Source organism: Xiphophorus couchianus, chromosome 19, assembly GCF_001444195.1.
Source record: "Xiphophorus couchianus chromosome 19, X_couchianus-1.0, whole genome shotgun sequence".
In the NCBI taxonomy this organism is placed as follows: Eukaryota; Metazoa; Chordata; class Actinopteri; order Cyprinodontiformes; family Poeciliidae; genus Xiphophorus; species Xiphophorus couchianus.
Window position 1 is genome coordinate 23,373,213 of NC_040246.1, and position 12,121 is coordinate 23,385,333.

Consider the following 12,121-nt stretch of genomic DNA (forward strand, 5'->3'; position numbering starts at 1 on the left):
GCTGAAGAGTTGTTCAAGAAAAGAGAGAAAGAAACGATGATAAGATTATAAAGAGATTTCTGAAGTCTGTTTTTGTTTATTGGCAAGTAAATTAGCACATTACTTATATATTTAGCTCAGAACTAAATATTTATTTTAGTTTTACTTGTTTTGAGTTTAAACATGGTGTTCATGGTGGACAAACCTTCAGTGTTGCATTAAATCAATTCTGCCAGCAGCAGTGGGTCAATATTCCTCCACAAAAAGGGTCAAGACTTTATCACAGCACTCTAAATCAGGTGTCAGACTCCAGGCCTCCAGTCGCTGTCCTGCAGTTTTTACATGTGTAACAGGTACAAAACACTGGGATGAAATGGCTTCATTCCCTCCTGCTTGTGTAGATCAGTTCTCCCAGCCCTGCTAATGACCTAATTATTTTTTCAGGTGGTGCAGCAGAGGCACATCTAAAAGTTGTAGGACTGCGGCCCTCGAGGACTGCAGTTTGAGACCCCTGCTCTAAATACAATGTGTCAGATTTTTTTTTAATCTTAGACGATTCTGTTATTTTAAATATTTAAACCAAAGAGAATGTCAGCACAGTTTTAAGGATAAACCGTGCCCAACATTTGATCAAGTTCTGGACAGGAAACACACTGGTTTTCACATTACATCGGTTCATCGGTTCTATCAGCATCAAGCTGTGTCTAAATCGTTTAGCCAAACACTCCCTCCCTCATTAAGCAACACAATTACCGGCCCAGTCGCCTGTTACTGCAGTCATTCAGCCAATCGGTCGCCTTACATTGTCAGCCAGGCAGACAGTCAGTCAATTACACAGTGAAGCGTCTCAGAGCGGGAGTTTATGTGTCAGGATGTTCGCTGCAGACACTCTGCTTCATTTAGCAAGCCAACTCCACAGACTAATATTCACATATCCTCATATTTTAAAGGTCATTCAACATTTCCATCAGACTCGGAGTGATACATTCCACATATACGCACCCAATGTGCTGCATCGCAATGCAGTTAGAAGTTCTGGTTCTGAAGCTGCTCCGGGTTTTGAGGGCAACCGGAATTCCCACTTACGCAAAAAACGACAGAAAATGACTTTTAACAGGCGTGTAAATCAATTCCTCGTTATGTTGGTAGAACGAAAACCAGCAGTTGCCCGAACCCTGAGGAGAAACGATTAAAGACGAGTTAAATATGGCGCTAAATTAGGATCTTATTAAAAGCAGCTCTCCGTCTCGCCGGCATCGTTTGACTCAATGGGAACAATGACGTTTGTGTCACAGCTGCAGATGGAACAACAGCTTCAAACAACAAAGCATGAACACCACTTTTTACTGCTGTTTTGCAGAAAACTGCAACCTCTAAGTTGACATTCAAGCCGACTGTCCACAGTCACGAACAGCAAACTGAAAAGAGCAACGTGAATCAGAAAGGTGGGCCAGTAATTGTTTGACCTTTGTGTTGGCAGCCTGGTCGAAACGGTGGACAAAGACAAGCTTACTGTGACAGAGGGAAGTTAAGCCGATGCTGAGAGCAGGTCCAGCTCCAGCTGCCCAGCGACTCCTGGGTTCTGGTTCTGGTTTTCTTGCTGTTTGCTCGGCTCAAAGTGTCAGAGGAGAAGAAGCGCTTTGTTTGCTTTTCTGACTGTTTATTTCAGATTTTCTGAGGCCAGTTTGATTGTTTGAAGCGTCTCATGCAGGATGTCAGCTAGTGCATGAAGCCAAACTCATTTCTAATTTAGGCTCTGTATTTTATGAATCATATTAGTTTAGTTTTCAGCTACAGTAAACAGAAAACTAGTTTATAAATTAAATGAATCTTTATTTAAAGGTTAAATGTTGTACTAAATAAACTCTGATGTTCCCTTTCTGATTTCTTCACATTTAATCTTTTCTATCTTTCAGGTCATCAAACATATATAAAAACAATATGCAGTTTTAGAAGAATAATTTCATTTAAGAGTTGAATAAATCTATCCAAACTGTTATTGTAGGAAAATATGTGTTAAATCATGAAATAACTGGGATTTGGGTTCAGCAGCTGTTCCCAGGCTGGGCTTCCACTCAATCTGTAGAATCAAGAAATCTCTTTAATAGAACCTGCCTGACAACACGAAGTAGGTTAAATGTAAACTGATAATGTAAAGTAACCTCTGGTCCCAGATTGATAATCCCAGGTTTGCTGCCTAACAGATCGAAGCGAATGCAAAGAGTGAAGTCAAATGAGAAAAAAGAAATAAAGAGAAGAGATGCACTGGTAGTAAGGAATGGACAATCAGAAGAAAACATGGTGGTTGTACTCCACAGACCATAAAGATGACTGAAGAATCAGAAACAGCAGAGGCCGTTTTTCAGCGGTGATCTGCTCTGATGGCCGGAAACGTCTAGAAACAAGCAGCAAGGCGGAGACTGCATTACTATGATCGGACTGCTGAATCACCTCCACTCTGGATTAGCCTTAGCTTAGCCACCAGCTGCATACTGGCTCACTGTGTGTTTTAAATGAACTTAAATATTATATTGTAGTTATGAAATCTGGCATATTAATGATTGTTGTATTGTGATTTTAACTTATGGATTTGATTAAGTCAATTACTGTGTTAATTAAACATTAAACTATTTAAATCAGTTAAAATAACTTAAGTATTCATATAATTGTAAAATAAACATTCATGATTAATATCAATAAGTAAACTTTTGAAATGTAAATATTTAAAATGTTGCAATTAAGTTAAAGAAATTAAGTTAGTTAATTTGTTCAGTTGAATGTAAGGACAGTGGTTTTACTTAGTATTATTTTCTTTGCAATGAAATCAATTATGCAAACCTAAGTAATACAGGTTATTAATATTTATTTATTGATTCTTATCTTGGGGGTGTTAAATGATTTTTCCTGCTTCTGGATCAACTGAGAGAATCTTAATGGAGGATAAATGAAGAAAACTGATTGGTCCTTTGAGTGAAATCCTGTTGATTAAGAAAATATCTTCACAGACGAATCTATAAAGATACTCGTCCCTTTTCAAGTGGGAAAACTGCACGCAAATTAAATGTATATATACATATAAATATGTATATATACTGTGCATATCTATATATAGATATATATACACACCTCCCTTTCTCAAGAGAGTATTAAGTTTGCAAATCACAAACAGTTGTGTTGCAAAGTTACAAAGGAGAGTCACATTCTATTGACTTTCTGACAAAATATTTTGACTAAAAATAGTTACAAAATATTAATTAGTTCAAAGGAAAATCACTGCATTTGTAGCAACGTTGGGGCAGAAACAACTGGAGGTTAAATATTTAATGTTCCTCAAGGTTTAATAAATAACTTATTTTATTTAAACTGAATTTAATTTGAAACAGTATTCTTATTTAGCTTTTAGGTTTTTATCTGAACTGATTATTACATTTGTTCTTGAATAATTTTGTTTTGAGGGAAGCTGTAAAAATCAGATGGTTACGGTTGGATTAATAAAGCTGCTACTTCTACATATTTTCACCTTTTTTACAGGCGTCTCATCTGCTTCTTTCTTTAGAGCTAATTAATTCAGTCATTCATCTGTTGTGTCTCATGTAGATCTTGTTTTTAATCAAGAAAAAATGCATACCTGTAAACACTGTAGCTAATAATGAATCGTGCTGATGCTTCATTAATTGACCATAACCACTGAACAGGAAGCAGATTAGCAGATCACAGCTAATGGAGGTTGTTCAGGGACTCTGAACATGATTACTGGGAGTCCAGAGACCAGAGACCTGCAGGTAGGTGATGGTTGGATAATCAGACTCCATTGTTCCCTTACAAACTCACACGCATGCAGCCGTTTGAGCGTAATCAGGCCCAGTCTGAGCAACATGGCCACTCAGCTGATTTTCTTGCATTTTTGATCTCCATTTCTTTCATGTACATCAGACAGACCAGAGGAGTGAGAACAACGCGTACCGTAACCCTTTGTAGTCGTGGTAATGTGTTCACCCTTAGGGGGCGCTGTTTGTAGAGCTACTATCAAAAAATTAAGAGTAATAATTTGGGGTTTTTAGGGGATTCATTTTACAAAGTCCAGTTTTCACAATGTTATTCATTCATTTTAAAATGTCACAGTTTCAAACTAGATATTTAGTTAATCAGCTCCATTGTTACTAAATATTTACTATGGATTATTATTATGAATGGATGGGTAACTAGTTCTCAACCTAAGTAGCAAGCTAATAGGTTAGGGAGAATTTATACAGCTGTTAACTCGTTAACTATTTATTTCCAAACTAGAAGCAAACTAAATGTTTACCCATAAGCAGAAGTGACCAATCAAAATCCAAGCTGTAGACTGAATATTTCAATGCTGATGTATTTCTGTAGATCTGCTGGTAAAACGGTTCATCTTTTGTTGTAAGCTGAAATGAGGTTCAAGAAAAAAGTGGAAAATCAATAAAGAGGTGAAGTGATTCAAAAGTTAGAGTTTATAAAGACGCTCTGAAGGCTTTTATTTTTTATTTTATTTTATTTTATTCACTTCCAGTTATTGTGAAGTGAATTTGCATCTTATTTAATTTGTTTGCTAACTAAATATCTAGTTTGAAGCTAAATATTTTTTGGCTATCTAAACATTTAGCTTGCTAAATAGCTTCAAACTAAATATGGACGTAAAAATGTAGCTTACTATTTAAAAATGTTGTTTAAAATTGTGACATTTACAAATGAATGAATAACAGGGTAATAACCCTAACCCTAATATTTTCACCATTTTCATATGGTGAAAATATGACCTTTTTCTCTTATGACAGGGTGAATAACCAAGTTTCTCACTGTTCATTTTTGTCTGAGTTATTTTACAAACACCTTCTGAACAAAAACAGATTCTTGTTCAGCAGCATCCTGATAGGAAGTTTAATGCAGAAAGACACAAACCTGCAGATTCTTCGAATGAAACAGATTGAAAGAAAAAAAACTTTCATATTCTCTTTCTTATCAGAGAAACTATGTCATGTACTGGATGCTCATAACTTGACTATCAGCATTCAAGACAAAACGGCTGTGGTTGCTGTGGCAACTGCTGCGGCCTCATTACGTGGCGGCTGTGGCGATGGTCCGCTCCGACTTTAACTCTGAGCAGAGCCGTCTGACCGGTGAAAAGGCTTTAAGCCATAGTCTGGCTTTTATTGCTTCACTTTTATTATTTTATTAAATAAACTGAAATCAAGAAAAAGCAAAAAAAGTTTCACAGTTTTCATGCTACATTAAAAGGACTAGTTATTGTGTTTTAAACTGTATTTTTTATAAGGTCACGAGTTTAAAATGAAATGTCTCCCTGACTGCATGGATTGGAAAAGCATCATGCAGTATTTAAGACCTGAAATTAAATTTCTGCTTTTTTACTCATGATCTTATTTTAAGGAGGTGTTTTAATGTGGATTATTAGCCATCAGTTATGAATTATAGCGCGTGATCCACAGCTAATGAAGGAGCCGATTTCAGGCTGGCTGTAGCCAATCAATGAGTTTAGTTTAGGCAAACACACAAAAGATATGAAATCAATTCACAGCTGATCACAAATATCAGCCTCTTCCTCTCTTCTTCCCTCTGAATATAAATAAAACCCTTTAAACACTAAAATCAACCACAAAATCCCCCCAAAGTAAAAGATCACATGGTCAGAGGGATTCAGTTCAATTTATTTTACTTCATACATTAAAGTAAAAATCTATTATATTTCTCACTTACAAACAGGTTGAAAATAAAATCCACCACCAGCTGAGATTTCCACCTGCTCACCAAACAGCTCAACCAAACCTTAAGTATTACAAATAAAAACTGTTTGTGACCTAAATGGGAGTTGAGAATGATATTTCATTAATTTTGCAAAACTACAGCAGCTTTTGGCACAAGCAAGCTTTAAATTTTAACATATTCATAAACTAACATCAAACTCTGACATGTTTGCCCACAGACTTTAATTTCTCTGCCAGGCATGATGACCTATGACCTCATTATGCTCATGTTGATGTTCCCACTCATCTTGGGCCAGGGTTTATTTTTAAACCTCTTTAAAATATTAACATGCTATGATTCAAAACTCCCCACTATCTGAATTTCTATTCCTGCCTCTGCCTCTTCCAACATCTGCAAGAACATTATGACTACAGAACATTTAGGAGTAGTCGGGTTTAGTGCAGCCAAAATGAAATCTGGATCAGAACGTCTAACAGATGCTGAGACTTTGCCTGGAGATTCCTCGCTGCTGTGTGAACGTGGTCTAAAGTCCTGTTTGTTTCAAGCTGCAGATCGAACTGAAATGCTGCAGAACTCATATTTTTCTTGCACCCACATGACAAAAACATCCTTTAAAATATCAATTTTCTGCCTGAGATAGGATTATATGAGGCACCTCATATTGTTGTTGTGGTTTCTGGATGTTTCCAACCATGTGAGATAATATGCAGATGAACTTTAGCTGTGTGTTTTTATATTTCCTACAGTCTTTACAGTCAATAGAGGTTTTCCCTAATCAATCTAATGAGAGATGCTCTCATTGGAAACACCCCGTCTGACTGGAACCTGCAATAATTGTCCCGTCCACAGGAGAGGAGAGGTGGCGAGAATACAAATTGTCTCTGGCAGACATGAGCGAGTGAGAAATGATTGCTGCTGCTGCTGCTAAAAGAGAGGAAATTACCATCTTAAGCAGAACTGATTGGTGTCCTGCTAAATGGAAGGCTTTACTTCAGTAATCAAATCACATCAACACTTTAAATTCAGAGCCACTGAAACGGCATCACCAGGGGCAAAGTCTGCTCAGACCTCGCTGGATGGAAATAACTCAGCGCCAACAAACCTGAAGAAATTAAGGCTTCTGAGAGCTTTCCTGAAATGAGACAGTGCCGTTTTCTCTAAGGGCCACTGACTGTTAAAGCCCGAGAAGATTTCCTTGGAAATAAATTATATCTTTCAGCTAAGTGTGATATGCACTTTGTGTCTTCTCACCAGTTAGCAGAGTTGGACTGAAGTCTGACTGTGAGTAAAACTATTTATATCTGTAGGAACCTTTCTTCTCTAGATGTCCAAGTAAAGGAATTTCCCCAAAATGAATCAATTTATTCAAACAAAGTGACTGAAACAAGAAAATATGGCAGCCAGTGAAGAGATGCTAATACTGATAAGATATTTTCTTGTTCAGTTAAAAATCAACTGATGATCATTTATACAAGTTGGAAATAAGTGATGGAAGCCTGAATATCTCCAACAGTCACACATGGGATCCAGCCTGGAGTAGTGGACGAGTTGGAGCCGCAAACAGAAACCATCAATCCTTAATGGTTTGTTTTCTATTTGACTGCAATCGATAGACTTATTAGCTTCTGCTAATTATTTATGTGTTCAGTGGCTTAGCGAGAGCAAAGCTAAGATTCTTGTTTAATGAATCAGAGTTTAGATGACCCAACTGTTTGGTTCACTATTACTGCTGCCTATTTTAGTGTAAACATGTATTCTCCATTACCACCCTGGCAGCCATTTTGAGAAAAAAAGAAGATCAAGAAAATATAAAAGTATGGATGCAAAAATTAATTTTCCATGACAACTATGGTGGCCAGCTTGAAAAATCTAATTTTATGAATAAATATAATTTCTATGGGTTCAATTATGCATGATTTTATACCAAAAGTATTAATCTGTGATAAATATCGATAAACCAGAAACCTTCACGACCATTGTAACTTTCTTCAATTTTTCATTGGCTAGTGTTTTTTTCCTTTCAGAAATCTCCCAGCTGGAAACATCTGTGGCAGGGTCTGCTATCCGCATGTTGACGATTATTGCTGAAATATTCAGTTTTCTGCTGCACTGATAGCCTGAATGACTGCAGCCAGTAGGATGGTTGGCCTGGACCTTTCCTTTTCTCTGCCAACCTGTTAACCGTGTCGGCTCGCCACAGAGCGCCCAGCAGGCGGAGCGATACGCGGCTGAGCAAATACTGATAGGAAGCTCTGCAATGTCATGACATCCACTACTGGGCCTGCATTCAGGATCCAGCAGGCTGGACCGCAGCAGCAGTTCAGCATGGAGCAGGAGTGATTTTCCACTTGTGAATGGAAAAACGATTTTAATTGTCTTGTTTGTCACGATTCTCGCTTTCTGTGAAACTTCAGGCGTTCTTCAGCGTGTGTGGAAATGTCAGCGTGCCCTGAGCCGCAGCAAAGCAGCGCTGCAGCCAACGGCTTCCTCTCTCCACCCGCTCTCCTGGGAAGCAGGTGACAAATGGCTTCATGGATGAAGGTGAATCCAAAAGCAATGATGCTGCTCTGAATTTCTGATGCAACACAAGTCATCACCATGCAGGACCTGTGAGGCCCACCTGAACACTGTGTGTGTGCAGCAGTGGCTCCCAGGGGAACAAGCCAAGCCGGAGTTGGTTCACACACTGGAGGTCACCTGCATGTCACCTGGGTGAATTCTGGAAGAAAGATGGCTCCTGCTATTGATTACATGCTGCAAGAAGGAGGGATGCTGGCTACATGCTGATGCACTTCTGCTGAATTAGTACTGAACAATTATGATCTTTTCCACCTGCTTCTCAGGGATTATCTGGCCAGAGTCCTTGGAGGAGTAAAGTGTGTTTGTGTCTTCGGTTGTGAGGTTTTCCCATTCCCCTGATGTCTCTGTTTCTGCCTCATTGCCTCCAAAACTGCTATTGATTTATGGCTGTACATACAAACGGAAAAGACACTTGAACTACATTCCTGTCTGAGTGGGTCTCTGCCAGTGTGTTCTATTTTGCTCCTCATGTCTGGTTTGTGCCCTAGTCCACTCGCAGCTATTGATTTCCTCCTCCTATTCTTTGCAAAGAAGCTCATAGAAAATATCCATTTAAAACAGTGAGAAAGCAAAGAATGTGTAATCAGGACAGAGATGAAAGAGAGGAGAAAAAACATTTGTTCACAATATTACAAAGTTGGCTTCCTTTGACTTTGGAGCAAGTTTTTAAACCTTTAAAGCAAATAAATAATTACATTTCTGTTTTAAAAATTGAAATGATAATTTTATATGTTTTTATATCACCTTACATTGTGGCTTAATATGACCATTTTCACCACACCTGAAACAATAACCAGGTTTAACATGGACTGGTGGGGACTGTTTGGATGTCACTGTATTGCCCCCTTTTTCACCCTGCTTACTGTGTGTTACTTTAGGTTGTGATGTAGTCCTGGGCTGGGTGGTTGTGGATGTTAGCTTAGCCAGCTGCCGCTGTACATCTGCCAGTTGTTCTGCCAACTGCTGAGTCAATTTGGTTAAAGCAGCAACTGCTCCACCATCACCTGCGTCAACAGAAACCAATTGTGCATGATTGACTACTTTTTGTTTGTTGGACCCCAAATATTGTCTCATCCGGGAAGTTTTAGCTGCCTCCCTGTCCTCTTCAGTACGTAGAAGTAGTAGCAGTTCAGAGAAACTAGGTGGGACCAATTTCTTTTGTTTTAATTGGAGTTCAGCAATCAAAGTATTGTCCCAACAACCCCTACAGAACTGGCTTATGAGATGCCGGTTTACATCCTTGGCTAACACACCACCTCGTTTCAGGGCTAAGTTTAATGCTACCTGCAGCCGCTGGAGGTATGAAGATGGCTTCTCCCCTGCATCTTGGAAAGTGTCCATGAATTTTGCAAAGAGTTCTTCTCCATCTTGCACCGTGCCATATGCCGAATCCAATATGTTCAGATATACAGTAGGTGGAGTATCTGAACTTAGATGCTTCAGCATATCAGCGGCTGGGGGAAGTAAACTCTCCACGATCCTCCTTGATCGCTGCAGCTCAGAAACTGATGGATCTTTTAGTAGCAGATCCACTCCTGAATGCCAAGTCTCGTAGTCTGCTTCATGTGCTGGTCTAGGCAGCCGTCCAGAAAACACTCGGAGCCTTTGTAGATGGTAAGCACTTTCCTCAGTTTTCATAATGTGTTCCACCACGTAGCGCTGGACTTCGGGTGGTTGGATGTCATCATCATGAAGAGAAGGTCTCTGTCGTGAGGTAGGTTGCTGCTCAAGTCTCTGTCTGGAAACTGTAGGATCAGTGGCGGTTGACAACGTTGGCTCTTCCTTCATTGTTGGATCTGCAGCTGCTGCCATAACCTCAGACTTCTCATCAGGATCCTCCATCTTAGCAGCTGAGTGAAGTTACTGATTGTCCAATCTGAGTCATCGTGGATTTTAACACCTCTGCAAAATCCATGCCAGAGAGCTTTGCAAGTTTCTGTAACTCAAGTAAATAAGAATGAGTTTTACTCTGTGAAACATGTTCTGCATATACAACAGCTAATTCAGAGATGAAAAATGTGTCTGACTTTTCAGATGATTTGAATGAATATGGTAAAATGGAACGCAATTCAGCTACTGCTGTACCACTGCTAAATTCAACCACAAGCTGGCCCTCAAACTCAGAGTCAGCTTCAGAAATGATTTCAGTTTTTGTTATCTTCCCATATTGTTTCAAAAAGTCAAATACTTCCTCTTTACCATCTTCATCTGAAATGCCTTCAACCAAAACAGAGTTGGGAATTTTTATGTCGAGTTTTTGAAATTCATCCATATTGTTGATGACAAAAAAAAAAAACAAGGAAAAAAAAAAGAGAAAAAAAAATAAATAAATTTGTGTTTACAAAATGCCAACAACCTCCTGGCTAGCTCGCCAAGCTATGTGACCCGAGTTACATTTTAAGATTATTAAAAAACCCAAATCAACGTCACTCTAAGTGAAAACCTAGGTTCCAGGTTCGTCTACTGGAGGTAGTGGCAAATTGCAAGACACATACAACTGGAGAGTGCAAAATCAATGAGGTGTATTTATATTTACAATATATACAAATTGTTTCACAGCTTTAAAGTCCAGTTCCTTAAACCAAGGAAGTCTCTGTCGGTGACGGAAGGGAAAAACAAAAATAGTCATTTAGTTCCAGCTGTGAAGTGGTTGGTTGAATTTCCCTTCCGGTTTGGAGATGTTTCCTCAGATTATGGGTGACTTTCTGAATCCGCTATGGTTAGCTCGCCAGTCCGGTCAGTATACAAAAACCAGACAATTCTTAATGTGTCCCAGATCCTTCAGTTACTCCGAGCGGGGGTGGGATCTGGAACACACCTGGCCTGCGAAAACAGGCCCGACAATCAATGTACATGTACATGCATTTCTTAATAATCGAATCTGAGCCTACATAATTACATGCAATGTCAATCCAAATGTGTTTTTTATGTAGGTGTGTAATCACAGGCTGGGAGGCTAGCGCTAGCATTCTAGCTCCCGAGCAACACTTACCAGTTCCTCTTTTGACAAACAGAGATCGTTTCAGCGTTCAGATGAGCGACCATATGTCTGTAATTTAACAGAGGTATACGATTGATGTATAATCGACATTCAAAAGCAAAACCGCTTTGGGAACAACACCCAAGCCTACCTGCACGTCAAAGTCCCACAGCGTCTGCTACCCAAGGTGCGATTTAGCAGCAATATAAGCAGTGGCTGTCAATTTAGGACTGACGTGCAGCTGTCATATGACGTTAAACCCTCGCGAGAACAACCCTGCTCTCGCCCGGTTAGTGTCGAAAAAGTAAAACAAAGGAGGATTTTTTAAATTAGATCTTTAAATAAAACAAAATAAAATTAGATTTAACAAAATAGAAAATAAAATAACTAAACTACATCTAATATAGAAAAATTATCCTGGTTACACTATATAAAATACAATAGCAGTATTCTTTCATAAATATCTGCAGCACAACCATGAGAAAAGCTCAGGCCTTTCTGCTGGACTCAACCCGGCGTAGGATGACCTGGTGATTATTGGATTAACAGATTAATAATTCATAGCAAGAGGTGCTTAATTACTCCTGAGTCTGTTATTTCAGCAACTGGCTTTTTTGAGTCTGTGTGCTCCAGTTACCAATAAATTAATCAACAATTGTTTCAATAATTGATTCATCACCATTAATCCAAAGAATCGTTTTAGGAGCTCAGAACAGGAATCGCTGTTTTGCACAAATAAGGAAAATGCACTAAAAGACAGCAGAGATCTGGATTGGTCCTGCAGCTGGAAGTAACGTTCAAAAGTTAAAATTTAACAATAAAGTAGCAACATCA

General features: G+C 38.8%; 1 protein-coding gene and 1 long non-coding RNA gene across 2 annotated transcripts; both read right to left on the minus strand.

Annotated features, from left to right (window-relative positions):
- Positions 1-9,058: 9,058 nt before the first annotated feature.
- LOC114133759 (modulator of apoptosis 1-like) lies at positions 9,059-10,606 on the minus strand. The gene is made up of 2 exons (XM_027999830.1): positions 9,592-10,606; positions 9,059-9,311 (listed from the first exon to the last, which is right to left on the minus strand). Exons 1-2 carry the CDS (start codon positions 10,147-10,149, stop codon positions 9,285-9,287), a joined length of 585 nt encoding a protein of 194 aa, XP_027855631.1. The 5' UTR covers positions 10,150-10,606; the 3' UTR covers positions 9,059-9,284.
- Positions 10,607-10,805: 199 nt separating this feature from the next.
- Positions 10,806-11,668, minus strand: LOC114133760 (uncharacterized). The gene is made up of 3 exons (XR_003593264.1): positions 11,439-11,668; positions 11,300-11,356; positions 10,806-11,130 (listed from the first exon to the last, which is right to left on the minus strand). It is a non-coding gene; the product is annotated as an uncharacterized LOC114133760 (long non-coding RNA).
- Positions 11,669-12,121: the final 453 nt, after the last annotated feature.

Coding starts and splice junctions, on each gene's coding strand:
- LOC114133759 (XM_027999830.1), bottom strand. CDS start 10,149: ATGGAGGATCCTGATGAGAAGTCTGAGGTTATGGCAGCAGCTGCAGAT. Junction 9,312..9,591: donor CATACCTCCAGCGGCTGCAG/GTAGCATTAAAC, acceptor CTGTTGACGCAG/GTGATGGTGGAGCAGTTGCT.